The sequence below is a fragment of the Balaenoptera physalus genome (genome assembly GCF_965194825.1).
Source record: "Balaenoptera physalus genome assembly, chromosome: 10".
Classification (NCBI taxonomy): domain Eukaryota; kingdom Metazoa; phylum Chordata; class Mammalia; order Artiodactyla; family Balaenopteridae; genus Balaenoptera; species Balaenoptera physalus.
In genome coordinates this window covers 106,945,429-106,973,085 of record NC_138889.1, presented here as the reverse complement: position 1 = coordinate 106,973,085, position 27,657 = coordinate 106,945,429, and the positions used below count along the sequence as shown (strand labels likewise).

At 50.2% G+C, this 27,657-nt stretch overlaps 1 protein-coding gene and 1 long non-coding RNA gene across 2 annotated transcripts; one reads left to right on the top strand and one right to left on the bottom strand.

Annotated features, from left to right (window-relative positions):
* Window positions 1-27,645, bottom strand: CAPN1 (calpain 1). Its single transcript, XM_082476979.1, has 22 exons — window positions 27,019-27,645; window positions 26,003-26,270; window positions 25,780-25,849; window positions 25,395-25,513; window positions 23,758-23,891; window positions 23,502-23,670; window positions 22,574-22,657; window positions 22,141-22,226; window positions 21,707-21,781; window positions 21,407-21,567; window positions 6,725-6,903; window positions 5,826-5,837; window positions 4,829-5,040; window positions 4,689-4,728; window positions 4,043-4,108; window positions 3,899-3,956; window positions 3,048-3,112; window positions 2,580-2,648; window positions 2,252-2,330; window positions 1,509-1,625; window positions 1,159-1,217; window positions 1-790 (listed from the first exon to the last, which is right to left on the bottom strand). The coding sequence occupies exons 2-22, from the start codon at window positions 26,267-26,269 to the stop codon at window positions 764-766; spliced, it is 2,148 nt and encodes a 715-aa protein (XP_082333105.1). The 5' UTR covers window position 26,270; window positions 27,019-27,645; the 3' UTR covers window positions 1-763.
* LOC309667964 lies at window positions 6,916-11,446 on the top strand. Its single transcript, XR_014268010.1, has 2 exons — window positions 6,916-10,949; window positions 11,261-11,446. It is a non-coding gene; the product is annotated as an uncharacterized lncRNA (long non-coding RNA).
* Window positions 27,646-27,657: the final 12 nt, after the last annotated feature.

The following is a 27,657-nucleotide window of genomic DNA, read 5'->3' as shown; positions in this document are numbered from 1 at the left end:
TGGGGCCGTTTCCTTTATTATTTGGGGTTTCTCTGCATGGAAACATGAGACTGCCCCACCCCATGCCCAGGTGCCTCTGGCACCCCCATAGGTGGTACATCAGTCCCCACAGAGGCCCCTTTAAAATCACCAATATAAAAAAGGAGGGAGGGAGGGAGGGAAGGCCTGACCACCCCGCAGGCCAGGCTGCTCCTGGTCGGCAAGTGGGGACAGGGTTGGGGGGAATGTGGGGCAGAGGGGGGCACTGGCTTCGGCACAGGAAGGAACAGGCATTCATTCCCAGCCCTGCGGAGCAGGCCCCAGCTGGGAGGGCGCTCCGCACGGCTAGACGGCAGGCTGTGCAGAGCTAGTGGTTATAGTTTAAAGTCTGCAGGTGGGGCGTGGTGGGCTTGGGGGTGGAATGGGTGGCCTGTGGAGGGAGGGGAGGGGACATATCAGGATGTCCAGAGGCCTGGGGCCATCAGCTCCCCCTGGGGCCCCATCCTGAGGCAGAAACTAGCAAAAGCTGCCTTCCCAGTTTGGCAACCGGAGGGGCTGGGGGAGTCCATCTGAGCCCGTGGCCAGTGGAGGCAGGGAGGGTCGCACAGCTCTGCCCAGAACAAATGAACCGGGGCGGCCAGGAGGTGAGGACGAGGACGAGGCCGCCTCCTGCTCCAAGGAAGGCACTTGCAGCTGGTGTGGCCTGGCGTGGCGTGGCGGGAAGGCACGGCCCGGCAGACGAGGAGGGCAGAGAAGCACAGCAAGGGGCTCATGCAAGAGCCCCTCATGCGAACATGGTCAGCTGTAACCACTGCCGGGCAGAGGGCGGAGAGAGGGGTCAGCCAGGGCAGAAAACCCAAGTCCGGCCTCCCAGCTCCATGGCTCAGGAGTCGCCATCTCCTCACCCCCTTGAGTGCAGGTGGGCGAGGGACCCTCCCGGGGAGGGGGGCGGGACACTCTCTTACCTCCTCGACCCCTGGGAGCCCAGGCTGCTGGCTCCTGTACAGGCCTCCAGGGGTCTGGCCCATCCTTCCCAGGACCCAGACACCCAAGCGTGTCCTTGCAGGACCCAGGTGGCCGGCCTTAGGGCTGGCGCTGAGGCCGCAGCCTCCAGCCCAGGAGGGTAAGAAAACACCGCCCCTGAGCACCTTCCCCAACCCGACCGGAGGACAGCCCCACCTTAAACAAGTCAAAGGTCACGACTCCATCCAGATCCGTGTCCAGAGTCTTGAAAAACCCTGTGTGTTCAAGAAATGATGACATGGGGCGGAGAACTCAGTGGGAGCTTCAGGCAGGGCCAGGACCAGGCCCACCTCCTGCCTCACCCCCACCTCCCCACAGCGCCGCAAGCTCTCTCACCCTCACAGACGGGGAGCAGCCCTTCCTGCTGCTCGAGAGCCCCCTCCAGAGTTCCCACCCAACTCCCTGTCGCCTGGCACTCAGCCTGCCTGGACCTCCACCTCCCTGAGACGCTCGTTGGGGACGAGTTGGGGACTGAGCTGGAGGGGGGAGCCGACGGGGACACTCACGGAACATGGTCTCCAGCCGCACTAAGCAGCACACAAAGTTATCAAAGTCCACAGCCAGGTCGGGTTCCGAGTAGCGGGTGATGATGAGCTCGTACAGCTTCTTGCTGAGCTTGAAGCCTGGCGCAGGAGAGCAGGTGAGGGCCAGGGAGGTGCAGCCGGGCCAGAGGGGGCGGAGAGGGGGACTGAGGCTGGGCAGGGTGAGCCCCAGGGCTGGGGGGCATGAAGACCTCCTGGGCAGGGCCGGGAGCTGGGCAAGTGCTGGTCCAGAGGGAGCTTGAGGACCCAGACTGCCCCAGGGAAGCAGGTGCTGGCCATCAGGGCTCAGGGTCCAGTTTCATTTGTTCTGAATGCCCTGGCCTCATCCTGACGTGGGACTGCGAGGAGAGCCCTGCACTGCTCCCTTTGGAAGCTCTGGAGGCCAGCTCCACGCCTCCCTGGCTGTGTGGCCTCAGGCCAGTCACTACCCCTCTCTGAGCTGCACTTTTCTCTGCTCAGTGGGATAATAAAAGACCCTATCCTCATCCGGCTGCAGTCAGAACAAAAGGAAATGCTGATAAAGCGCTTGGCTCAGTCACCAGAAAAAGGCAGTAGACGGCTGTTACTACTTCACCACCATTGCCATCACCCCCCACCCCCAGGGACAAGGGCTAGTGGGTGGGCCACCGCCCTGGGTAGCTGTCAGAGAAGCGACCCAGGGCCATCTCCCTGGGGCCCCACGAGTGCCACCAGCCCTCAGGCCTCACCTGCAGACTCAATGGCCATCCGCATCTCGTAGGCACTCATGCTGCCCGACTTGTCCAGGTCAAACTTCCGGAAAATGGACTGGGGGTGGGGGGCAGAGGGTGAGGGCTTGGCGAGCATCCAGCCCTTCCCGTCTGCCCAGGGTGGAGGGCTGACGAGGGTGGAGGGGAGAGGCCCGAAGGGGGTCAGCCACTGGGATACGTGGGCTCGGAGAGGCAGACCCAGGGCCAGGGCCTAGTCCACGCAGCTGGTCTGGGAGCCGGAGCCCGGCCGCCCGCGGTGACTGAGGCTGCACAGGAGGGGAGGGTGCTGCCAGCAGGGACCACCTACCAGGTAATTCCGGATGCGGTTCCACAGGATGTTGAACTCCACCAGGCCCAGCTTCCCGTTGCCGTCACGCTGGGCGGCCATTAAGAAGAAAACTCCACAGCTTAGACCAGGCACCGGGTGAGTGGGCACCGGGGAGAGCAAGATGAGGAGGGGGAGGGGAGAAGGGGCAGGAGCCTGCAGATGGCTGCCTGGGGCCAGGCCGGAATCGGGGTGGCTGGGAGGGGCGCAAACAGAGCACCAGCCTTAGGGTCACCTGCAGATGAGGCCCTGCCCGCCTCTCACTCAACACAGGCCTGTGCCTCGGTCCCCACCCCACCCCGATCAATGGGAAGATGCCAGGAAGGAACTGGTCTGTCCACACTTGTCCCTCTCTCTGCGCTGCTCCTGGGATGGGTCACCCAGGGCTCTCCCCATGCCTACATCCCAACCCAAAGCCCGGCTCAGGAGGCAAAAGCAAAGGGAGGATACGTCCATGAGGTTCACCATGCTGCGGCAGGACTCCAGGCTGAAGCCCTTGGTCCGCAGGTCTTTGTCTGCAAGAAAAACCAGTCCCAACACCTCAACCCAGCCAGCTTCCCGGGCCTGCCCCGTGCTGGGCACACTGGCGGGACAGGGGTCCGGGAGGCACCATTCCTGTCCCGCGGGGTGTAAAATCTAGGCTAGTAGGTATGTAGGATTCCATCATCAGAAAAAAGAGTTTAAGGTATTTTAGCGGTCAAGCCGGTGTCCCAACAGGCACGTCAACACCGCCATTAGACCCGAGTGAAAAGGAACAGTGCTAAATAGAAGTGAAAGAAACACAGTAGAAACGTGCAGCATAGGTGGTCACGGCAGGGGTGGGGTTTGCTGCAGGCCCCAAAGGGTGAGAATAGCAGGAGGGGGGTTCTGGGCTGAGGGAACAGCATGGACAGAGGTCGGAGGTGAGAGGTCAGAGGCGGGGGCAAAGGGAAGGTTGAAGGGCGGTTGCCTTCAGTTTTGCACGTTGGGAAGTGAAGCCGGCCACCTGCCTTCTGGGAGGAAATGGGGCCCACACACTGGCCCTAAGGTGCTGTCAGCCGGCTAAGCGTCTAATTACACCAGGCACAGCGCTCAGGCACGGAGAACAGCAAGACGGCATGAGGAGTTTGGGAGGAAAAAGGGGGTGAGCAGGGCTCAGAAAGGTGGTGGAGGGTGCTGCACCCACGAAGACCAAGGGGTTGGGTTCAGCCCAGGGTGGGAGCGGAAGGCTAGATTCTGGAGCTTGGAGGAACGGAGGTGGGGGCGTAGGGGGGTTGGGAAGCAGGACATGGGGTGGAGAGCAGCCCCTCAGGGATGCTCACGTTTGCTGATGATCCTGTTGAGAATGGTCCGCAGCTCCTTGACGCTGATCTCCATGTCCTGGGGGAAGAGGGAGGATGGCACCCACTCTGGGGAAAGGCTGCCCCTCGGTGCCGCCGAGCACCCGTCCACCACGCCCAGCCTACCTCCCCTGCCAGTTGTCTGAAGAGGGATTTGAAGTTCTCATCAATCTCCTCTTCTGAGAGCACTTGCTGGATGGAGAAGCGGGGGAGAGCAGGTCAGGGGCGCCCCAGCCTGGCCCCTGCATGGGCAGCTGCTGGAGGCAGGGCTGGGACCACTCATCAGCTATGTGGCACTTCACCTCTGAGCCTCACTCTTCTCATCTGTAAAATGGGAACCTGGCCCCTACTCTATCCCTGTCCAGGCCTCTGTGGCCTAAATGTGGAGGGTGAAGGTCAGCTCAATGATGAACAGTGAGGCTTTGATTCCCTGCTGCACGACCTTGGGCAAGTTCCTTAACCTCTCTGAACTTGAGTTTCCCACTGAGAGGGGAGATAGTGACAGCACCCTGACACAGCTATTATGGAGGAAATGGGGTGACCCAGGTAAAGAGCTCAGCACAGACCCAGCAGAGAGCAAGAACCCAGGGACCCTGTACCATTATTATCACAAAGTCCTTTGCAAACTGTAAAGTGCTGGGCAAATGAGGGATTAGTATTACTCTTACGGCTCCTGCCAGGAGGGGCTCTGCGCTGCCAGCCGGAGCCCAGGGCACAGGACACCCAGGGTGAGGGAGAGGAGGAGGGTGGCTGGTGGGGGCAGGGCACGTACCTCATCAGGGAGATTGGCCTGTATCTGGTCGTCCAGCTCTCTGCAGAGGGTGGGGAGACAGGGGGCCAGTCAGCAGTGGGGGTGGGGCAGGAGGGGCGTGGGGGGGGGCGCGGAGAGCGGGGAGGGGGTCTTCTACTCACTGGGTCCCAGCGCTCTTCTCTGAGAAGAAACGCAGCACAAAGTCGCCCTCCTTGTTGGGCTCGAAGGTGGACGGCACCACCACATACTCCCCGGGCGGCAGGCGGAAGCGGGTGCTGACCTCCCGCAGGTTGATGAACTGCTCGGAGCGGGCCCGAGATGCGTTGGCCAGGAAGAAGTCCCGCTTCAGGTGCACGGCCGGCTGGCCCATCAGCTGGTGGGAGGGAAGGAGGGAGCAGGGGCTGCAGCTGCCGGCTCAGCCCACCCTTAGGAGCTGCCCCCAGACCCAGATCCAGACCCAGAACCAGACCCCAGGCTCCAGGTTCTGGCCATGCGGCTGGAGAGCTGTGTCACAGCTCAGTCACCCACAGGCTACCCGACCCTGACAAGTCATAGTGCTTGTTGCCTCATCTGTAAAATGGGGGTAACAGCCCTGCCTACTGCACCGGGTGGAGGGGAGGAGACACCATGAGGTGAATGTAGATACTGTGACACCATGAAATAACTTTCTCATTATCCTTACCCGGAGCTTCCCCTGTGTCAGACACTGCAGGGCCTTTTACACATGTCACCTCACTTAACGCTCATGACAACTCATTTTACAGACACTGACGCCAAGGCTTAGAGCCTAAGCAACTTGCTCAAGGGTACAGGACACTCAGCCCACTCACCAACCTGCTCCTAACCAGCACCCCAGATGGCCTCAGTGTAAACAGTAGGACAGGAAGAGCCTCATGGGTGCGTGTCAGGTGGGGCTCTGAGGGCCAGGGTTCAAATCCAGCTCCCTTACTTATTACCTGCTCTGACCCCCAGGAGGACAGTGTTTGCTCTGCCCACTGAACAGTGGGCAGGGGGCGGGGGCACCGTGTTAGCCCCAGAATGAGGAGACTTCCTAGCTCTCTACGTGTGGGCTTGCCGCCGTCCTGCTCCCTCTGGGCACCATCGGGCCATGTGTGTTCAAGGGTGTGCAAATCCAGGCGAGTCAGATGCCACACCTACCTCCGGAGGGACCTGCCAGAGAGATGAGGGAAGTTAGAGATGCTTGCTTGGCCCAGGGGCAGACGCTGTGGTGTGTGCTGGGCAGCGGCCCTGAGTTCTTAAGATGAAAATGATGGGATGAGGAGACCAGGAGACAGGGTCCTGGACAGGGGCCAGTGTTGACCCAGACCTGTATTCATGCCAGAGAGGGACCCCAGGACCCCAGGAGGGAGGCCCAGGCAGGGCCCTCTTTGTCCCTGGAACGCCCTGCACCTCAGCTCTGAACCAGAGCCTCCAGGACTGCCCCCCGGGGTGGCCAACTGCAGAGTCCTCCAGCCCAGGGAGGTCCACCCCAATCTGCTACAAGGGGCTGTGGGCCTGGGCTGAGGCTGCGACTGTCCTTTACCCCCACCAGGGAGATCCAGACGTTTCTGTCTTGAATACAGTGCATGAAGCAGGGCCCTCCGTGGCCAGCCTCTGCATACATACTTCCAAGACAGGGAGCTCACTACTCCTTCAGGGAAGACCACTTGCCCACTTCCTTCTGAAACTGAGTCAAAGTCTTTCTCCCAGGTGTCAGCTAAGGCAGATCCCTCTGCCCAAAAGCAGCCATGCAGCCTCTAAGGACACGGGAGAATCCCAGAACCTTCCCCTCTCCTAGCTAGCATCTTCCTCATCCTCCATCCGCCTCACGGGATGAATTTTAGGCCCCTGGCTGCCCCAGTTCTGACGGAGGGCCTCAGCAGGTGCCTCCCGAAGGCTCAGTCTAGGGCTGCGTGCCTCAGGGGTGTGACTGGCCCCAGTCGGCTCAGGACGGGCGGGCGCCGCCTTGTCCTCTGGCGCCGCTGGCGCCCCCTGGCGGAGCTCGCCGGGAGGCCGCTTTCTCTGCCGGGTGCTGGGCGATCCGCCGGCTCACTCGCCTCGTAGACAGCGAAGCCTATGGTCTCCATGTCGCGGCCAAATCGGCGCTCCCGACGCCGGTGCTTCTGCATGAGGGCGAGCAGGAAGCTGCAGCCTGACTCCCGACCGCTGTAGTTGTCGTCTGGGTCATCCGTCTCCTCCAGCTGGATCTTGAACTGGGGGTTCACCCAGAAGGTGGCTGCAGGAGGTAGGGAGGCGGGATCAGAGGAGAAGCAGAGCAGTCACCCCAAGCCTTCCCTCCCCCACGTTTTCATTCATTCATTCATTCAACAAATATTACTGTGGCCACCGTGTGCCAAGTGACAGATGTGCCACAGGGACACACAGAGTCCCTGCCCTCATGAGCTCCCATGCCAGAACGAACCGGAGGCAAAGCATGACCAAGTCAGGTTAGTTAATGGAACAATTACAAAGAAAGCAAGCTGAAGTCGGGCAGGGAAGGAATCTTCGAGGTGACATTTGAGCTGAGACCTGAAGGGGAAGCCCTGGGAAGCCTAGGCAGAGGGAGAAGAAAAGACCCACACCTGGGGCTCCAGTGAGCACAGGGGATCCAGGGAGGTTGGCAGAGGTTGGCAGAAACAGGGTCGGTGATAAGAAGTGTGGATTGAATCAAAGAGCAAAAGGACCCCCTGACAGGTTTGCATTGGGAGGGGCATGATTGGATCAGGATTTTAGAAGGTGACTGCAGGAACTTCCCTGGTGGCACAGTGGATAAGTCTCCATGCTCCCAGTACAGGGGGCCCAGGTGCGAGTCCTGGTCAGGGAACTAGATCCCACATGCACGCCGCAACTAACAGCTCGCGTGCCACAACTAAGGAGCCCTCCTGCCGTAACTAAGGAACCCGCCTGCTGCAACTAAGGAGCCGGCAAGCTGCAACTAAGGAGCCTCAACTAAGGAGCCTGCCTGCTGCAACTAAGACGTGGCGCAACCAAATAAATAAATATTAAAAAAAAAAAAAAGGTGGCTGCTGTGTGGACGGTGACTTAGAAGAGGGCGAGAGAAAGCAGGGTCTGAGAGGAGGCCACTGAGCTGCAAGGGCTGAGGGGGACTTGCATTTCTGGCAATTTAGTGATTCAGCTGCCTGAACAATCCTCCTGACTAAAACAACCAAGTGCCAGACAGAATACGCAAAACTTCTTTTTAAAGGCACCAATAAGTCCAGCATTTCCCTCTCCCCACATACAAAATTAACATTAATCAAAAAGACAGATAATAAGCAAGGATGTGGGGACTTCCCTGGTGGCACAGTGGTTAAGAATCCGCCTGCCAATGCAGGGGACATGGGTTTGAGCCCTGGTCTGGGAAGATCCCACATGCCGTGGAGCAACTAAGCCCGTGCACCACAACTACTGAGCCTGTGCTCTAGAGCCCATGAGCCACAACTACTGAGCCTGTGTGCCACAACTACCGAAGCCCACACGCCTAGAGCCCGTGCTCCGCAACAAGAGAAGCCACTGCAATGAGAAGCCCGTGCACCACAACCAAGAGTAGCCCCCGCTCTCCACAGCTAGAGAAAGCCCACGCACAGCAATGAAGACCCAACGCAGCCAAAAATAAATTTATTAAAAAAAAAAATTAAAAAAATAAGCGAGGATGTGGAGAAATCAGAACCTCACGCACAGCTGGTGGGAACGTAAAATGGTGCAACTACTTTGCATAATAGTCTGGCAGTTCCTCAAATGGTAAAACACAGAATTACCATATGACCCTGCAATTCCACTCCTCTGGGTGTGTATGTGTGTGTATATCCAAGATTAATGACAACATACACCCACACAAAAAACATGTGACCGTTCCAAGTAGCATTATTTATAATTGCCAAATGGTAGAAACAACCCAATTTAAACAAAATGTGATATAACCAAACAATGGAATATTATTCAGCGATTAAAAGGAATGGAGTACTGACACATGCTACATAACACGGATGAACCTTGAAGACATTATGCTAAGTGAAAGAAGCCAGTCACAAAGGACAACGTGTTGTATGATTCCATTTATATTAAATTATTGTCGGGAACAAGCAAATTCATAGAGACAGAAAGTAGATTAGTGGTAGCCTGGAAATGAGGGGGAGGAGGGGCTTGGGAGTAAGAGGCAGGGGGTATAGGTTTTCTTTTGGGGGTAATGAAAATGTTCTAAAATTGATGTGATAATGGGTGCACAACTCTGTGAATATAGTAAAGGCCACACTGGATTTTATACTGTAAGTGGGTGAATTATGTGGTATGTGAATTATATCTCAATAAAGCTGTTTTAAAAAATGAAAACTAGAAGCCATGAAAGGTAAATAATACCAAAGGATTTCTGCAGACTCCTAGAGATCTTGAGTCCTGCCTGGGCTCAGGGGCAGGAGATAAGGTCCAGTAGGAGATCACAGCCATAAAACTGGAAGCCCCGTGAGGAATGCCAGCAGGGTAAGTGTGAAAGAAAAATAAAACCACTGGGAGGAAGTGAAACATTCTCTGAGGATTTATAACCACAAGCCAGCCTTCTCATGAGCTTGCAGATTTAATTCATGCTGCCCATGAGGTCAAAAAAAAAACCTTAAGGAGAAAATTTATTTTTAAGAGTCCTGGGTTGGGAGTATCCCAGGTGACTGGCAGAAACACTAGACGAACTTAACTTCATCCAATAACTCAAACAACTCCTGAAGATAAACTTCTAGGTCAAATAAGCCAAAAACCTCAGAAGGTTGAGAACCAGCAGCCACAATGGATGAACCTCATGATGGCTGAGAATGAGCAGCCACAACGACGAACAACAACTCACCAAGACTTCAGATACTGAAATTATCAGACACAGAATACGAAAGACTAGGCTTACTATACTTAAAGAAATAAATGAGACGCTTGACTATATGAGCAAGAATGAACAGATTAGAAAAAGAGCCATTAACACTTCCAGAAATAAACTTTTCAAGTGAAATTAAGTATTTGTTGGAAGGATTAACCAACAGCAAAAAAGAATATTAGTGCATTGAGAATGGATCTAAAGAAACTACCCAGAATGCAATCCAGGGAGATTCACAGATGGAACATTTAAGAGATGTTAAGAGATCTGGAGGGTTGACTGAGGAGGTCCAGCTTACATTTGATTGGCATTCCAAAAGGAGAAAATAAAGAGAGTAGGAAGGTGATATTCTAAAAGATCATGGCTAACAATTTTCTAGAATTGTTGAAAGACATCAATCTTCATACACAGGGAGCTCGACAAATCCAAAGCATAATAAAAAGAAATCCCCACCTCAACACATCATGGTCAAATTGTAGAATATCAAAGAAAAAGAATCTTAAAAGAGAGAAAAGACAAACCATTTCAGAAGGCATGGTAGACAGACAGACTCCCGACTCACATAGTGACAGTGGAAGCAGAGTGAAGAGTAATAGCATATTCAGGGAAGTGAAAGTAATGTCAATTCAGAGTTCTACATCCAGAGAATTGTCAAGAATGAGCACACTATAAAGGCATTTTATACAAGTACTGAGAAAGCTTATCACCAAAAGACCCTCAGTAAAAGAAATTCAAGAGGATATATTGCAGACAGACAGAAAATGATCTCAGATGAAAGGTCTCACCGTTCATGAGAATAGTGAGCAAAAATACTGATATTATGTGGGTAATCAAACAAATACGGGCTATAACAAATAATGGGGATGATGATGGTGCTTAATTTAGGACAGGCAGAAAACTGTTAAGAATTAAAATACTAGCTAAAGATAGCAGACTGAACAAAGGGAGGGTGTGATCCAACTTAAATATTCTCAAGTCTTTACATTATTCAGGTGGAAGGTAAAGATACTGATCAACTAGCTTTGGAACTTATTAAGCAAGCTCTTCTGTCTTCCAAACTCACAGAGGGAAAAACTGGCAGAGAGAAAAGAAAAAATTCTATCCAAAAGAAGGCATAGCAGGAGGGACAAATCGAAAATGCATAGTAAGTCTGCTGAAATAAATACAAATATATCAGTAATCACTAGGAATGTAAATGGATTAAACTTTCCAATCAAAGGACAATGCTTTCCAAATTCAACTATTAAAAAAATCAGTTATATGCTATTTATGAGAGATAACTAAAACACTGAGCTATAGAAAGATCGGACATCAAACGGTATAACAAGACATACCACAAAAGTACTAGTAGTAACTAACAGAAAACTGCAACAGCATAGTAACACAGACTGAAACAGACTTGAAAGTAAAAAGAATTATTAAAGATGAAGGTGGTGGGCTTCCCTGGTGGCGCAGTGGTTGAGAATCTGCCTGCCAATGCAGGGAACACGGGTTCGAGCCCTGGTCTGGGAAGATCCCACATGCCACGGAGCAACTGGGCCCGTGAGGCACAATTACTGAGCCTGCGCGTCTGGAGCCTGTGCTCCGCAACAAGAGAGGCCCGCGCACCGCGATGAAGAGTGGTCCCCGCTTGCCGCAGCTAGAGAGAGCCCTCACGCAGAAACGAAGACTCAACACAGTCATAAATAAATAAATAAAAGAACGTGAATGTCTAAAAAAAAAAAAAAAAAGAAAGATGAAGGTGGTCACTAGATAGTAAAAAAAAAAAAAGTTTAATTCACTAGGAACTTATAACAATTTTAAACTTGATGCACCTAGCTCAACATATGCAAAGAAAAATAACTGACAGAAATAAAGGGAGAAATTGGCAAAGCCAGCAAGATGGTGTGAGATTTTATTATTCCTCTTCCAATAATGGATAGATTAAGCAGACAAAGTAATCAATAAGTTTGATATAATGAACAATTATAGAAGATTCCCCCTAACATTCAGAGAACAGTATACGGTCAAGAGAACAGACTCCAGGTTCACACTGACAGGGTTCAAATCCCAGCTCTGCCACTTACTAGTGACTTTGGCAAATTGCTTAATCACTCTGTGTCTCACTTTCCTTATCTGTAAAATAGTGATAATGTAGTACATCCCTCATAGGGTCAGTGTGAAAGTTAAGCAGGTTGTTATATTTAAAATATTTACAGGAGTGCTAACACAATATATGTGTTAGTCAGTCTTTTCAAGAACACGTGAATATTCATGAAAACTCACCACATGCTGGGCCATAGCACCAGCTTCTGTTTATTTCAAAGCTATGATCTCATATAGATCATATTTTCTGACTGCAAGGAAATTAAGTTAAAAATCAACAATAAAATAATAACTGGGAGGTTTGATTATTGATTCAATCTCTTAAGGGTTACAGGTCTATCCAGATTTTTTATTTTTCTTGAGTCAATTTTCATAGTTTGTTTCTTTCTAGGGATTTGTCAGTTTCATCTAGGTTATCTAATTTGTTGTCATACAATGGTTCACAGTATTTTCTTATAAATCATTTATTTCTGATGGGTTGATAGTGATGTTCTCTCTTTAATTCCTGATTTTAGTAATTTGAGTCTTCTGTCTTTTTTCTTGTTCAGTTTGGCTAAAGGTTTGCACTTTTTGCTGAGCTTTTCAAAGAACCAACTGTTGGTTTCATTGATTTTTCCCTATTGTTTCTCTGTTTCATTTATTTGGCTTTCTTCTGCTTGCTTTGGGTTTAGTTTGCCCATTTACTAGTTTCTGAAGGTGGAAAATTAGGCAATTGTTTTCAGTTCTTTCTTTTTTAATATAGGTACACAGTCCTTTAATTACTATTCTATGTGATTTCTCATTTACATTACTATTTCTTTTGATAAACTAACTCATTCTACGGGGCCAGCGTTACCTTGATACCAAAGCCAGATAAAAACATCACAAGAAAAGAAAATTACAGACCAGTAACATTTATGAATATCAATACAAAAATCCTCAACAAAATACTAGCAAACCAAATCCAACAGTATATTAAAAAGATTACATACTATGAAATAGGATTTATCTCAGGAATGCAAGAATGGTTCAACATAAGAAAATCAACCAATGTAATACATCATGTTAGTAGGACAAAGGGAAAAAAAAAACACATGACCATCTCAACTGACATGGAAAAGGCATTTTACAAACTCCAAAACAAATTCATGATAAAAATATTCAGGACTTCCCTGGTGGCACAGTGGTTAAGAATCTGCCTGCCAATGCAGGGGACACGGGTTTGAGCCCTGATCCGGGAAGATCCCACATGCCATGGAGCAACTAAGCCCATGCGCCGCAAATACTGAGCCTGTGCTCTAGAGCTCGCGAGCCACAACTACTGAGCCTGCGTGCCACAACTACTGAAGCCCGCGTGCCTAGAGCCCGTGCTCTGCAACAAGAGAAACCACCGCAATGAGAAGGCCACACACCACAACAAAGAATAGCCCCTGCTTGCCACCAACTAGAGAAAGCCCGCACACAGCAATGAAGACCCAGTGTAGCCAAAAATAAATAAATTAAATAAATAAATTTTTAAAAAGAATCAGAAATATAGGAATAAAAGGGAACTTCCTCAACATGATAAAGGGCATTTATGGAAAGCCCACAGCTAATATCATACTCAGTGGTGAAAAAAAAAAGAAAAATGAAAGCTTTCCCCCCAAGATCAAGAACAAGATGCCCACTTACACCACCACTATTCAACACTGTATTGGAAGTTCTAGCTAGAGCAATTAGTCAAGAAAAAGAAAAAGTATCCAAATTGAAAAAGGAAGAAGAAAACTATCTCTACTTGCAAATAACATTATCTTGTATATAGAAAAATCTGAAGAATCCACAAGAAAGTTTAGAGTTAATAACAAATTCAGCAAAGTTGCAGATTACATCAGAACACAAAAATCAGTTGTGTTTCTATACACCAACAATGAAAAAATCCAAAAAGGAAATTAAGGAAACAATTTCTTTACAACAGCATCCAAAACTATAAAATACCTAGGAATAAATTTAACCAAGGAGTTGAAAGATTTGTACACTGAAAATTACAAAACATTGCTGAAACAAATTGAAGAAGACATAGAAAAGTCAAAAGACATCTCATCTTCATGGACTGGAAGACTCAATATTATTAAGATGTCAATACTACCCAAAGTGATCTGCAGATTCAATGCAATCCTTATCAAAATTCCAACAACCTTTTCCCACAGAAGTGAAAAGCAGATCCTCAAATTCATATGGAATTGTAAGGGGCCCAGAAGCCAAAACAATCTTGAAAAAGAACGAAGTTGGAAGACTCACACTTCCTGACTTCAAAACTTACTACAAATCTATAATAATCAAAATAGTGTGGTACTGGAATAAAAATAGACATACAGACTAAAAGAACAGAACTGAGAGCCAAAAGTAAACCCATACATAAATGGCCAATTGATTTTTGACATGGGTGCCAAGACCATTCAATGGGGAAAGAATAGTATTTCAACAAATGATGTTAGGACACCTGGGTTTCCACAAGCACAAGAAAGTTGGGTACCTATTTTACACCATAAACAAAAATTAACTCAGAATGGATCAACAACCTAAATATAAGACAGCTAAAATCATAATGCTCTCAGAAGAAGACACAAAGATAAATGACCATGGATTTGGCAATGGATTCTTAGATTATGACACCAAAAGCATGAGCAACAAAAGAAAAAATAAAAATTGGGCTTCATCAAAATTAAAACCTTCTGTGCTTCAAAGGACACTATCAAGAAAATGAAAAGACAACCCACAGAATGGGAGAAAATACATACAAACCATCTACCTCATAAGGCTCACATCTAGAATATATAAAGAGATATATATATATATATATATATATATATATATATATATATATATATATATATATATATATATATATATATATATATATATATATATATAGAATATATAAAAAGACAACCCGATCTAAAAATGGGCAAACTATTTGAACAGACCGTCCAAAAAAGATATAAAAATGGCCAATAAATAGATGAAAATATACTCAACATTATTGGTCATTAGGGAAATGCAAATCAAAACTTCAATGTGATACCACTTTACACCTGCTAGGATGGCTATAATAAAAAAGTTGGACAATAAGTGTTAATGAGGATGTGGGGAAATTGGAACCCTCATACACTGCTAGGAGGAATGTAAAATGGAAAGTAAAATGGCTGCCACTTTGGAAAACAGTTTACAGTTCCTCAAAAAGTTAAACATGGAGTTACCATACAACCTAAAAATTTCACTCCTACTTTAGACCCAAGAGAACATATGCTCATACAAACACATGTACATAAATGTTCAGAGCAGTATTACTCATAATAGCCCCAAACTGGAAACAATTCATCAACTTTGGAATGAATAAGCAAAATGTGGTGTATTCATATCATGGAATATTATTCAGCCCTACAAATGAAATGAAGTACTGATCACACTACAACATGGATGAACTTTGAAAACGTGATGCTAAGGGAAAAAAGCCAGGCACAAAAGGCCACATATTGCATGATTCCATTTATATGAAATGTCCAGAATAGACAAATCTATAAAGATGAAATTAGATTAGTGGTTACAGGGCTGGTGGGTGAGAGGGTTAGGGAGTGACTTCTAATGGATACAGGGTTTCTTTTGAGCACAGTGAAAATGTTCTGGAGTTAGGTGATGATGATCACATAGCATTGTGAACATATTAAAATGACTGAATTGTACACATTAAAAGTGTGAATTTTATGGTATGTGAATTATATTACAATTCTTAAAAACATTACATATCAAAATTGTGTAACTCAAAGGTACACTTGGAGGGAAATTTATCATTTTAGGTGCATACACAGAAAAAAATTTAATGAGATAAGTGTCTAATTTAAGAAGTCATAAAATTACAATTGCATCAAAAAGAATAAGATACCTAGGAATAAATCTAACTAAGGAGGTAAAAGACCTGTACTTGGAAAGCTATAAGACACTGATAAAATAAATTGAAGAGGACACAAATGGAAAGATATACTGTGCTCAGGGATTGGAAGAATTAATATTGTTTAAATGACCATACTACCCAAGGCAATCTACAGATTCAATGCAATCCCTATCAAAATACCAATGACATTTTTCACAGGACTAGAACAAATAATTCTAAGGTTTGTATGGAAACACAAAAGGTCTTGAATAGCCAAAACAATCTTAAGAAAGAAGAACAAAACTGTAGATATCACATTCCCTGACTTCAAACTATACTCCAAAGCTACAGTAATCAAAACAGTATGGTACTGGTACAAAAACAGACACATAGATCAATGGAACAGAACAGAGAGCCCAGAAATGACCCCACACTTATATGGGCAATTTATGACAAAGGAGTCAAGAATACAAAATGGAGGAAAAGACAGCCTCTTCAATAAATGATGTTAGGAAGTCTGGACAGCTACGTGCAAAAAAATGAAACTCAACTACTTTCTCACACCATATACAAAAATAAACTCAAAATGGATTGAAGATTTAAAGGTAAGACCTGAAACCATAAAACTTCTAGAAGAAGCCATAGGCAGTACGCTCTTTGACATGGGTCTTAGTAAAATTATTTTGGATATGTCTCCTCAGGCAAGGGAAACAAAAGCAAAAATAAACAAACGGGACTACATCAAACTAAAAAGCTTTTGCACAGCAAAGGAAACTATCAACAGAATGAAAAGACTGCCTACCGAACAGGATAAGAAATTTGCAAATGATATATCCGATGAGGGGTTAATAGCCAAAACATACAGAGAACTCATACAACTCGACATCAAAAAAACAAACAACCAAATTAAAAAATGGACAGAGGAACTGAACAGACATTTTTCTAAAGAAGACATACAGATGGCCAACGAACACATGAAAAAATCCTCAACCTAACTAATCAACATTGCAATGAGATTTCACCTCACACCTGTCAGAATGGCTATTATTAAAAACACAACAAATAAGTGTTGGCAGGGATGTAGAGAAAAGGGAACCCTTGTGCACTGTTGGTGGGAATGTAAATTGGTGCAGCCACTAGGGAGAACATGGAGATTCCTCAAAATGGAATTCCTCACTATGGAGATTCTTCAAAAAATTAAAAGTAGAACTATCATGACATCCAGCAATTCCACTCCTGAGTATTTTTCCAAAGAAAATGAAAACACTAATTCAAAAAGACAAATACTGGATGATTTTGTTTATATATGTGGAATCTAAAAAAACAAAACAAATGAACAAACACAGCTAAACAGTAACAGAGTCAGAGATACAGAGAACAAACAGGTGGTTGCCAGAGGGGAGGGGGAGAGAGAGAGAAGACAAATAGGTAAGAGAGATTAAGAGGTACAAACTTTCAATTCAAAATAAATGAGTCACAGATATGAAATGTACAGTGTGGGGAATATAGTCAGTAGTTTTGTAATATCTTTGTATGGTGACAGATGACAACTAGATTTATTGTAGTGATCGTTTTGAAATGTACAGAAATATCGAATCACTATGTTGTGGACCAGGAACTCACATAGTGTTGTAGTTCAATTATACTTCAAAAACAAACAAACAAACAAACTCATAGGAAAAGAGATCACATTTGTGGTGATCAGAGGCAAGGGGTGGGGCAGAGGGAATTGGATGAAGGTGGTCAAAAGGTATACATTTCCAGTTTTAAAGTGAATAAGTGCTAGGGCTGCAATATACAACATGATAAATAGAATTCACACTGCTATACGTTATATATGAAAGCTGTGCAGAGAGTAAACCCTAAGAGCTCAAGAGAGCTCATCACAAGGAAAAAATACATTTTTTCTATTTCTTTAATGTTGTATCTATATGAGATGATAGGTGTTCACTAAACTTACTGTGGTCATCATTTTATGATGTATATAAGTCAAATCATTATGCTGTGCATCTTATACAGTGCTGAATGTCAATTACATCACAATAAAACTGGAAAGAAAGAAAAGACATCATAAAATAAAGTCGAAAAATAAATCCAAAGAAAGCAGAGGAATGAGATAACAAGCAAGAAAGCAAAGATTACTAATATAGAAAAAAATACTAAAAAGGATCAATAAAGTAAAAAAATCATTTCTATTTAAAGACTAACATTGACAAACCCCTCACAGGATTAATAAAAACAAAAGGGGGCTTCCCTGGTGGCGCAGTGGTTGAGAATCCGCCTGCCAATGCAGGGGATGGGTTCGAGCCCTGCTCCGGGAAGATCCCACATGCCGCGGAGCAACTAGGCCCGTGAGCCACAACTACTGAGCCTGCGCGTCTGGAGCTTGTGCTCCGCAACAAGAGAGGCCGCGATAGTGAGAGGCCCGCGCACCGTGATGAAGAGTGGCCCCCGCTTGCCGCAACTAGAGAAAGCCCTCGCACAGAAACGAAGACCCAACACAGCCAAAAATAAATAAATAAATAAAATAAATTTTAAAAAGTAAAAAATAAAAAAATAAAAATAAAAACAAAAGAGACAATGCCAACAAGCAACATTATCAATAAAAGAGATGATATCATTACAGATGAGGTATTGTATATTAAGCATGACTTCATGCTAATAATTGTGAAAACAAGATGCAAAAGATAAACTTCTAGAAAATAAAACTCATCAAAATAGTCTCAAGAGGAAATAGAAGACCTGAATAATTCAATCACCATTAAAGATACTCAGTAACAAAAGTTAATCTTCACACAGATAAAAGAGCAGGCCTGGGTTTCCCTGGTGGCGCAGTGGTTGAGAATCTGCCTGCCAATGCAGGGGACAAGGGTTCGAGCCCTGGTCTGGGAAGATCCCACATGCCGCGGAGCAACTAGGCCCGTGAGCCACAACTATTGAGCCTGCGCGTCTGGAGCAACAAGAGAGGCCGCAATAGTGAGAGGCCCGCGCAATGCGATGAAGAGTGGCTCCCGCTTGCCGCAACTAGAGAAAGCCCTCGCACAGAAACGAAGACCCAACACAGCCAAAAATAAATAAATAAATAATTCTTTTAAAAAATTAAATAAATAAATAAATAAATAAAAGAGCAGGCCTGACAGCTTTATAGACCAGTTCCACCAAACATTCAAGCAAAAAATCATACCCACCTTATGCAAACTCTTCTAGAAAACAGAAAAAGAGAAAACATTTCCCAGTTCACTTTACCAGCCAAATACAGCACCAATACCAAAACTAAACAAGGTAAGTATGAGAAAGGAAAACTATAGGCAAATCTCAGTCATGAACATGGATGTAAAATTATTGTATAAAAAAAGTTATGTCATGACTCTGTTGTTTTTATCTCAGGAATGTAAGGTTAGTTTAATATTAGAAAAGTGATCAGTGTAACTTACCTTTTTAACAGATAGAAGAAAAAAGCTAATTCTAATAATAAAGTATTTAATAACATTAAGCTTCATTAATCTGATAAAAGGTGCATACAAAAATGAAAACAAGGGGCTTCCCTGGTGGTGCAGTGGTTAAGAATCTGCCTGCCAATGCAGGGGACACGGGTTCGAGCCCTGGCCAGGGAAGATCCCACATGCCGCGGAGCAGCTAAGCCCGTGCGCCACAACTACTGAAGCCTGCGCACCTGGAGCCAGTGCTCCACAACAAGAGAAGCCACCGCAGTGAGAAGCCCATGAACCGCAAAGAGCAGACCCCGCTCACTGCAACCAGAGAAAGCCTGCACACAGCAACAAAGACCCAACACAGCAATAAATAAATAAATATATAAACAAAAACAAAAACAAAAACCTAGAGTAGAAAAGTTTTTAGTGATGAAATCTACAGTCAACATTTACTAGTAAAAACTTTTCCTTTGAGAGAGGGGTAATACCAGGACATAGCCAGCGCTAGTCAGCATGCTGCAGGCCTGGCCAGCACATTACACAAGAAAATGCAACAAAAATAATAAGAATTGGAAAAGAAACAAATTCATCACTATTCTCAGATGCTATACTGTCAGTTAGAAAAGCAAAAAGAATCTACAGAAAAATGAGTAAAGTTAACTACAGTTTAACAAGTTTGCTGGATACAGAATAAACTTAAAAAGGTCAGCTGCATGCTACAGTATCAGCAACTACTTGGGAGAGGTAATTTTAAAAGAGATACCATTTACAACAGCAACGAGATGATAAAGTATCTAGGAATAAATCTCAACAGATGTATAAGCCCTTTACGATGAAAGACATTAAAGAAGGCCTAAATAAATAAAGAGATATACCACATTCTTGGATAAGAAGACTCAAAATTGTAAAGATGTCAATTCTCCCCAAATTGGTCTGCAGAGTCAATCCAATTCCAAAGTAAAATCTCAAAAGGGCTTTTTGTAGGACTTGGTAAACTGATCCTAAAATTCACATAGTAAAAACAAAAAAAGCACAGAGCACAAAGAGCTAAGAGACTCTTGAAGAAGGAATTCATCCTGTCCAATTTCAGGACTTATAAATCTATAGCTACTAAACCAATGCACTCTTGGCAGTGGGATAGGCCAAGGGACCGAAAAGCAACTCAGAAACAGACCCACACATACGTGGGAACTGTATGACGGGGCTGGCGCTGCAGGGAAAGGATAGACTTCTCAATAAGTGGTACAGGGAACAGTGGTCATCTGTTTGGGGAAAAACTGAAATTAGATCCCTGCGAGGGAGAAGAATGCTTGAAAACAGAGGGCTGTGAGCCAGCCTGAGAACTGCTAAAGGGGGCAGGTCATGAGAGCAGAGCTGTAGTGGTGGACGCGACACAGCCGAAGCTGGCCAGTGAGACGCTGCAGCACCGGGGTGGGGTGGAAGCTGGGTTGGAGGGGGTTAAACACTGAACTGGAAGCCAGCAAGGAAACGCCGAGGGCGGCACTCCTGAGAAATTTCACTTTGAAGGGGAGCAGAGAAATGGGCTGGGGAGTGGGTGGAGAGACAGGCGACTGTTTTGAGGCAGGCAGTTCTCTCATCATGACACGGAGTGAGAGGTGACAGACGAAGGAGCAGGAGGCTTTCAGAGTGAGGGAGAAGGGAGTCTGGAGCAGAGGTGGGGGGTCCCCACGAGCAGGGACAGTTCTGCCACTGTCCCGGGCGGCAAGGCAGCAAAGGCAGGCACAGGTCCAGACAGGCTGGGGGATTTGGGGGTGGGAATGGGACGGGTGTCCCATGAAATCAGATGAGAGTGACAGTGGAGGCAGGTCCGAGGAGAGAGTGGGAACGTACTCATAGGAGCTGCTGGGGTCATGCAAAGTGCACAACTGAGGTTTGCGTCTGTGAATTTACAGGGAAAATACTGCCCCAGGTGTGTAACTTCTCTCCAGGCACAGTCAGCGGTCCTGGAGCCGGTGGAGAGGGTTCAACTAGGGTTATGGTCGTACCAGGTAAGAGGAGCAGAGGGACACAGGGGCCAGGAAACGCGAGCATTTGCAGGGGGGAGATTAAAATGGTGACTCCAACCTGGTAAGGATGAGGACTCTAGCCTGGTAAGAAGAGAAGGCAAGATGGGAGAGGAAGGATACCCCACGCATCTAGACGCCCAGGGAAAGGTGACAGAGGATCAAGGAGGGAGACAGTGGGCCAGGAGGAAGGTCTCGGAATGAGGAGTGACAGGAAGGTGTCTGGACAGCAACGCAGCCTTCTCCCCTTGTCAGCACTCTGGCTCAGACCCCAGCAAGGGAATCAAATGTGGCTCTTTGGAATTTACAAGGACATTCAATATTTCATCCTCAAAGCAAATTCGCGAGGTCAGCACAACTACCCCTACCTTACAAGCGAGGAAACTGAGGCTCAGAGAGAAGACATGTCCGGGGCAGCAGGGCACAGACCCCGCCCCCCTGCGCCCTCAAGGCCAGGTCACCTGGGTAGTTGCGGCAGCCCCCTGCGGTGCTCCCCCGCCGCCAGGTGCCCTCGTACAAGGTGGTGTTCCAGTTGCAGAACCTCTGGCTCTTGAGCGCATCGGGCGTCAGGTTGCAGATCTCCAGGCGGGTGAACTCACGCAGGAAGTCTCGGAAGGACATCCTGGGGCGGGGGTCGAGGTGAGAGGTGAGCCAGGGCCCCCAGCCAGGGCACCGAGCGACGTGGCACGGCTGGGTTTGGGGGGATTGGGAGTTGGGGTGCCTGTCCCCAAGAACGGCCAGACTGAAGAGGGGCTGCTCACCAGAACTCCCCGTCCTCCATCTTGACCCGGAGCTGCTCCCGAACATAAGGGTCTACGTTGTTCCACTCCGAGGAGCTGTGGGGAAAGGGCACTGCCAGGGGCTGCCGGCCACTGACCTGCCCAGCCTCTGTCCCTGAGGCCTGTCCTCCCCTGGCCCGGGTCAGGAGGCCTCCTCCAGGCCAAGTCCAGAGATCCCAGTCCCAGGGGTTGTCTTATAGGGGCCGGGTCAGATGCCCCGAGGACGCTCACAGGCTGGGCACAGCAGCCCGCACAGCCTGAGCTCTGTCAGGGCAGTGCTCAGACCCAGTCGCATGCAGATGGGCCCCTCTGTCCAATCCCGAGCCCACCCTGGCCTGGCAGAGCCCCCCGCAGAAATGCCAGTGGCACTGAACAGCCTCCCCCAGCCTCCCTGGCCGGTGTCCGCAGCCCCTCACCCGTCACTCCAGGCTCCTGTCCACTCCACCTCGCCCCAGGGGTTCCGCATCCGGATCAGGTTCACCATCTGGCCCTGGTAGTTCACCTGTTCCCCAGGCCTCCCATCAGTGCCTGCTTCTGGCACACACTTTTAGCACCCCTTCCCTCCACCTCACCCTCGCCGAGCCCAGCTCAGCACCCAGCACCCACCATGGGAAGCATAGCTGAGAAGCCTGATGGGGAATAACCTGCTGAGGAAGGCAGCTATGTGCACAAGCTAGAGTAAGTCAGGGTGGCACAAGATAAATATCTCTGGGTGAGTCCCCAGGAGATAGAAAAGGTGCTGCAGGAGGTCAAGGGAAGAGTCGGCCTCTCCCACAGCCATGGCCACGGGCCAGAGAGACAAGGAAGCAGGAACCACCCTGCAGGGAAGACCTCCACGTGGGGCAGTACCTGCTTGGCCCCGGTCACAGAGTAGGCGTGGCCCTTCACTAGCTTCTTGAAGGTGACAGCCTCCATATCCAGAATGCTGGAGATCTGCAGAAAGACCCACACACTATGGCCAGTGTTCCCATCCCCGGTCAGCAGATGAGCCCCAAGTCTTGGCATTCCCTTGCACACACAACAGCTATGGGAAGTGATAGGCAGGAACCCTGACCCCATCTCAGCCCCTGGAAGGGGTGCTGCCTGCTACTGCACCAATGTTACCACTGGTGGCGGGGCCTGGGCACCCCACTGACACTGCTTTTGGCCAGAGCTGGCCAGACCCCGTGCAAACATGCATGAACACATACATACAGCCATGCATAGCCCCTCCCCTCACCACAGAGCCACGAGGTCCTCAGAGGACCTCGTGTGGAGGGACACAGTGAGGCGGAGAAGAGGGCCGAGAACCGACTAGAGTCGGGTAGGACTGGGGAAGAGCATGGGGGCGGGGTTAGAGTGGAGGATGCAGTGATGGGGCGGGTGGAGGCTGAGATCAAGGATGAAGGAGGTCTGAGGATGAGTCGTGGGAACAGAAAAGCAACTGAGGGAGTGAATGGAGTACGGGAAGAAGCGGGGGCCCACGGGAGCTGGGATAGGAAGGAGCTGAGGTCTGAGGCTGCGAACTGGAGAGCAGACAGGCAAGGCCTTAGATGACAGGAACGTGGAGCTGAAGTCAGGAAAACAAGCTGAGGTCTGAGGTTTTGGGGACCAGGATGACGCCAGGCATGGAGGTGGAAGATGGGACTGAAGTGATGGGCGAGGCTGGGTGAGGATCCGGGGATGGTGTGAGGTGAAGGATGGGGTCTGGAGCCAAGCCTGCAGCGAGTCTGAGGCTGGGCTGGGTAGGGAGAGGGAACCACTAGGAGACTCAGGTCACAGGATGGAGCGCACTCACATCAATGGAGCAGCCCAGCAGGGAGCCTCGCTCCAGCGCCTTGAGGATGATGCTGTAGAGGTCGCTGGGCGCCTTCCGCAGCTCGTACCATTCGGTGACCCCACCTGTGAAGTCCTCAAAGCCCTCGGAGGTGCTGCCTCCTGAAAGGGCCTCGTAGCTGCCATTCACCCTGTGGGAGGCCCAGGTCAGCACTCTGCACCAAGCGGGACCCCACACTCTGGGGGTGGCCTGGAGCTCTCGCTGGGCCCCTACTCACTTGGCATAGGCCTTCTCCAGCAGAGCACTCCAGAACTCGTTGCCTTGGGCAGAGTGCACGAACACCAGCTTCCCGTCCTTGGTGGGCAGCAGGTCATCCACCACCACGTCCACCCACTCCCCAAACTGCCACAGCTGGGGGAAGAGGGGCATAGTGAGTACCTGCTTTGAGATCCCCTGGGCCTGAGCTCAAGCCTCAGCAGCTCTCCCACTTACTAGATACCTGATTCTAGGTCATATACCCTAGACACGGGATCTGAGCAAGTTATCCTCTCTGAGCCTCACTTTCCCTCTCCACGAAAGGGAACAGCAATGCCTTCCTCATGGGAAAACTAAAGAAGATTAGGAAGGTAGTTTTTAGGGCAGCATTGTTGATATTTTTTGAAACAGACCAAGGTGACTCTTCAGGTATGGAGAGGTTGCAAAGCCCTTGGGCCTTGGCTCTCCCGGAACCTTTTAAGGCCATGACCCCTGCCTTTCCCCCTCCCCATTCTAGGCCAGGGTGTGTGTGTGGGGGGGGGGGTGCGGATACCTATGTAAATTAGGTGTGGAATGAAAATGTGTCATCCAGATCCTTCAACAAGGTGGCCAGCAAACCGCAGGGTTTGCTTCATAGATGCCTTGAGGGGCAAGTTCCCCAGAGGGGTAGGAGTCGGCCCGTTGAGGCCAAAAGTGACTCAGTGCTACGGCATTCGGGGCTGTGTGTGTGCGCGCGGAACAAGGGGGCGAGGGGAGGAGGTGGGCCCACCGTACTGTCTGTGAGGGAGTGAACGGGCCAATCAGAGGCCGGGGAGGAGCGGATTGGAGGAGTGAGGGGAAAGGGTGGGGAAAGAGCGGTGAGGCCACGCCCCAGTGGGCCAGCGCTGGCAGGTGCCGCACTTGGCCAAAGTAGTTGCCACCGCACAGTGAGTCCTGCAAGTCAAGCCGTAGGCGCTGAGGCGGATGAGGACGAGGTAGGGCAAGGGGCTCCCTGGCTAGGCGGAAGGAGAGGACACCGGGGCCAGAGATTCTCATCCAGGCTTCCTGGGGGTGTGTCTCTCCCAAAACCAGCCTACTGAGAATTCATTAGTGTGATTTGAAAAATGGGCCCTGTGCGCAAACAACATCAAGAAAAGCTGGTTCAGATAGGCTTAATCCCGAGTCTTTCTTTTCTGCAAGGCTCTCTAAGAGGCTGGCGATTGCCAAAGTGCAGGCGGAGTTGGGAGTGGGAGTGGGTGGGTGGGTGGACTGATGCCAAGGGTGTAGATGGCCACATGTGCTGGTCGGTTTTCCCCGGCAGAACACTCTCTGTTTCTCAGATAGGGAAACTGAGACCCTGAGGAGGAAAAGGATTTGTCCCACAGGACATAACACAGAGATCTTTCTACTCTTCTAAGCACTTTTTTCCCCCGATGTGCACAAGCATCCAGGAAAACGGCCAGCCGAAATACCTGCCCAACCGTTTCACACATGACAGATTCTCACACATGACAGATCAGAGATGGAATCAAGAGGTCAAATACAATACTTTCGAGAGGGAGGACTGGCCCTGCAAGGTGTGGCCCTGAGCCACCCTAACTTCAGTGTCCCCACCACCTCCAGTGCCTGCAACCCCTCTCCCTCACCCCCCTTGCCCAAGGTGCACGTGGGGCTCCTCACCTGGAAATGGAAGATGCCGACATAGCCATCCTGGAAGCTTTGGCCATGTGGAACTACTCGGTGCAGGAGGGTGTCATTGAGGGTAAGGGAGGCGATGGCCGCCAGGAGCCAACAGTCCCCTGGGATGGGAAAGAGCCACGTCAGGCCTGCTCTACCAATCTGCACCCAATGGTGCACACGAGTGCCATGCTGGGGAGAAGCTGGGGTTCCCTGGGCAGGGTGCCCCTCAACTTACAGAAAAGACCCAGGAATCTGGGCAAACCAGCCCCAGCACTGATAGCCAGAGCCTGCTTGGGCTTGCAGAAGGGAGGGGCTGAGGCAGAGCAGGAAGGAACGGGTATAGGGAACTACTTTGGAAAAACACTCAAAACACCCCAGGGCCTACCCAGTGCTCCCTGGCAGATGTCTGTGCGGGTGGCTCCATCCACGATGAACTGGGGGTTTGAGAACAGCTCCTGCAAGAGACCCAGAGTCCTGTCTCTGGGCCAGCCCCTCCTAGAAACTGGACCCAGCCATCCCAGACCCCACTCTAGGGACCTGGAGTCCTAGTCCCACTCCTCACCCAGGAAGGGGGTAAACTGGATCCCACCCAGGGTGGCCCCTCTCACCGTGGGACGCTTCCACTTGATGCCATAGGTTTTGGAGGAGTTAGGGCCCAGGTCCTTGAAGCCCAGGCTCTGGGGCACTGGGGGGAAAGCCTCATCACGGAAGAGGGCCCCACTCTGCAGGCAGTGAGCCCGCAGCTGAGCATAATCCTGGCCCAGGTACTTGATGGCGTTTTCATGGCGGCCCAGGCCCAGCTCCTTGGCCCGCTGCTTTTGCACTTGTGCAGACACCCCGGTGCAGTACACCGGAGTGATGACCTCCTCAGCCATCCTGTGGGAGAGATGGGGCCTGCTCAGAACCCAGGCCTTCCCAGGACTAGAGCTGGGGCTCCTGTCTGCTAACACTGCTCTCCAGCCCGCTGCCATCCTTCCTCCCCAGACCTGGGGTTTCCCCCCCTCACTGCTCCTCTCACTGAATCAGAGCTGCCACCTCCCTTTGCTCCCAGAACCCTGGAGAGGGGCTTCCCATCCCCCCAGGTATGCTGGCCACCATCTCCCTACCCCCACCCAGTGCTACCACCTCTCTTCTCCCAGATGCCCATTGTCCTGGGTCTGCAGTCCTGTGGTCAGCCAGTCAGGTTGGGGAAGGGCGGAGCCCGAAATAATAACACAAGGAACCAGGAAGGTGGGAGACCCCAGGGAAGGCCTCTTTGACTGTTTCCCTGCCTGTAACCCCCCTCCTCAAATTAGCCGAGCTCCTGTACACTGGCCCCTTTCCCTGGCTTGGGGGCTGAGTACTCCAGGCCATCGGGGTCCCCCTCCCCAGGCTCCTGAGACAGGTTGAATGATCAGGGCTGCTGCGCCTCAGTGCTTTCCCCTCCGGCCCTCCCCCAGCCCAGCGCAGCCCGGCCGCTGGAGGCAGTGAGGAACGCAGGCTGGGGCGGGCGCCGGAGCTGTGCGGCTTCCCCGGCCCCCGCCCCAGTCCCAGGCACTCAGAGAGCCCGGGGTAGAGGTAGCCCCTCAGCCCGGGAGCAGTGGCCAGGCTCCGGGAACACCGGCCCGGCCACCCACCTCCTTACCTGGGGGAGGAGTGTTCGGGGGGTCGCTGCGGTCCTTGCGGCTGGCTTCCCCGGTGGCAGCTGAGGACAGGGCCCAACCAGGAAGAGCGCTCCTCCCCGCCCTCCTCCCGCGGCCCCTCCGCCCTCCTCCCTCCCTCCTTCTGCTCCTTCTCTTCCTCCTCCTCGGGCTCCAACCCCGCTTCCTCTCTGCACTCCCTTATCTCTCGGGCACCTTCTCAAACTATCTCTCTCACTCACGGTGTCTCCCGCCCCTCCCTCCGCAGACGCCGGGCCAACTGCGCGAGAGGACAAATTAGTAAAAGGCAGAGTTGTCCCCGGGGAGGGGCCAGCGCCAGTCGGGGTGGGGAGGGCTGGGGCCCGGGCGGAAGGGCACCGCGGGGGATGGGGAGGGAGAGGACAGGACAGGGGGTATTTTTAACCAGGGGCAACAGCTCGAGTTGCAGGGCCGGGCGGCCCCACCCCACGCGGCGCCCCCAGAGGGCATTCCCGGGAGTCCGGCCCGGCGGCGCCGCCGCCCACAGCCCCCGGTCCGTCCCCCCGGCGCCCCTCCTCCGCGGGGCCGCAGCTGTCCCTCCGCCCCCGGCCCCACGCGCCCTAAGCGCGGGGCCGAGATTACCTCGGGCTGAGGCAGCTGCTCGG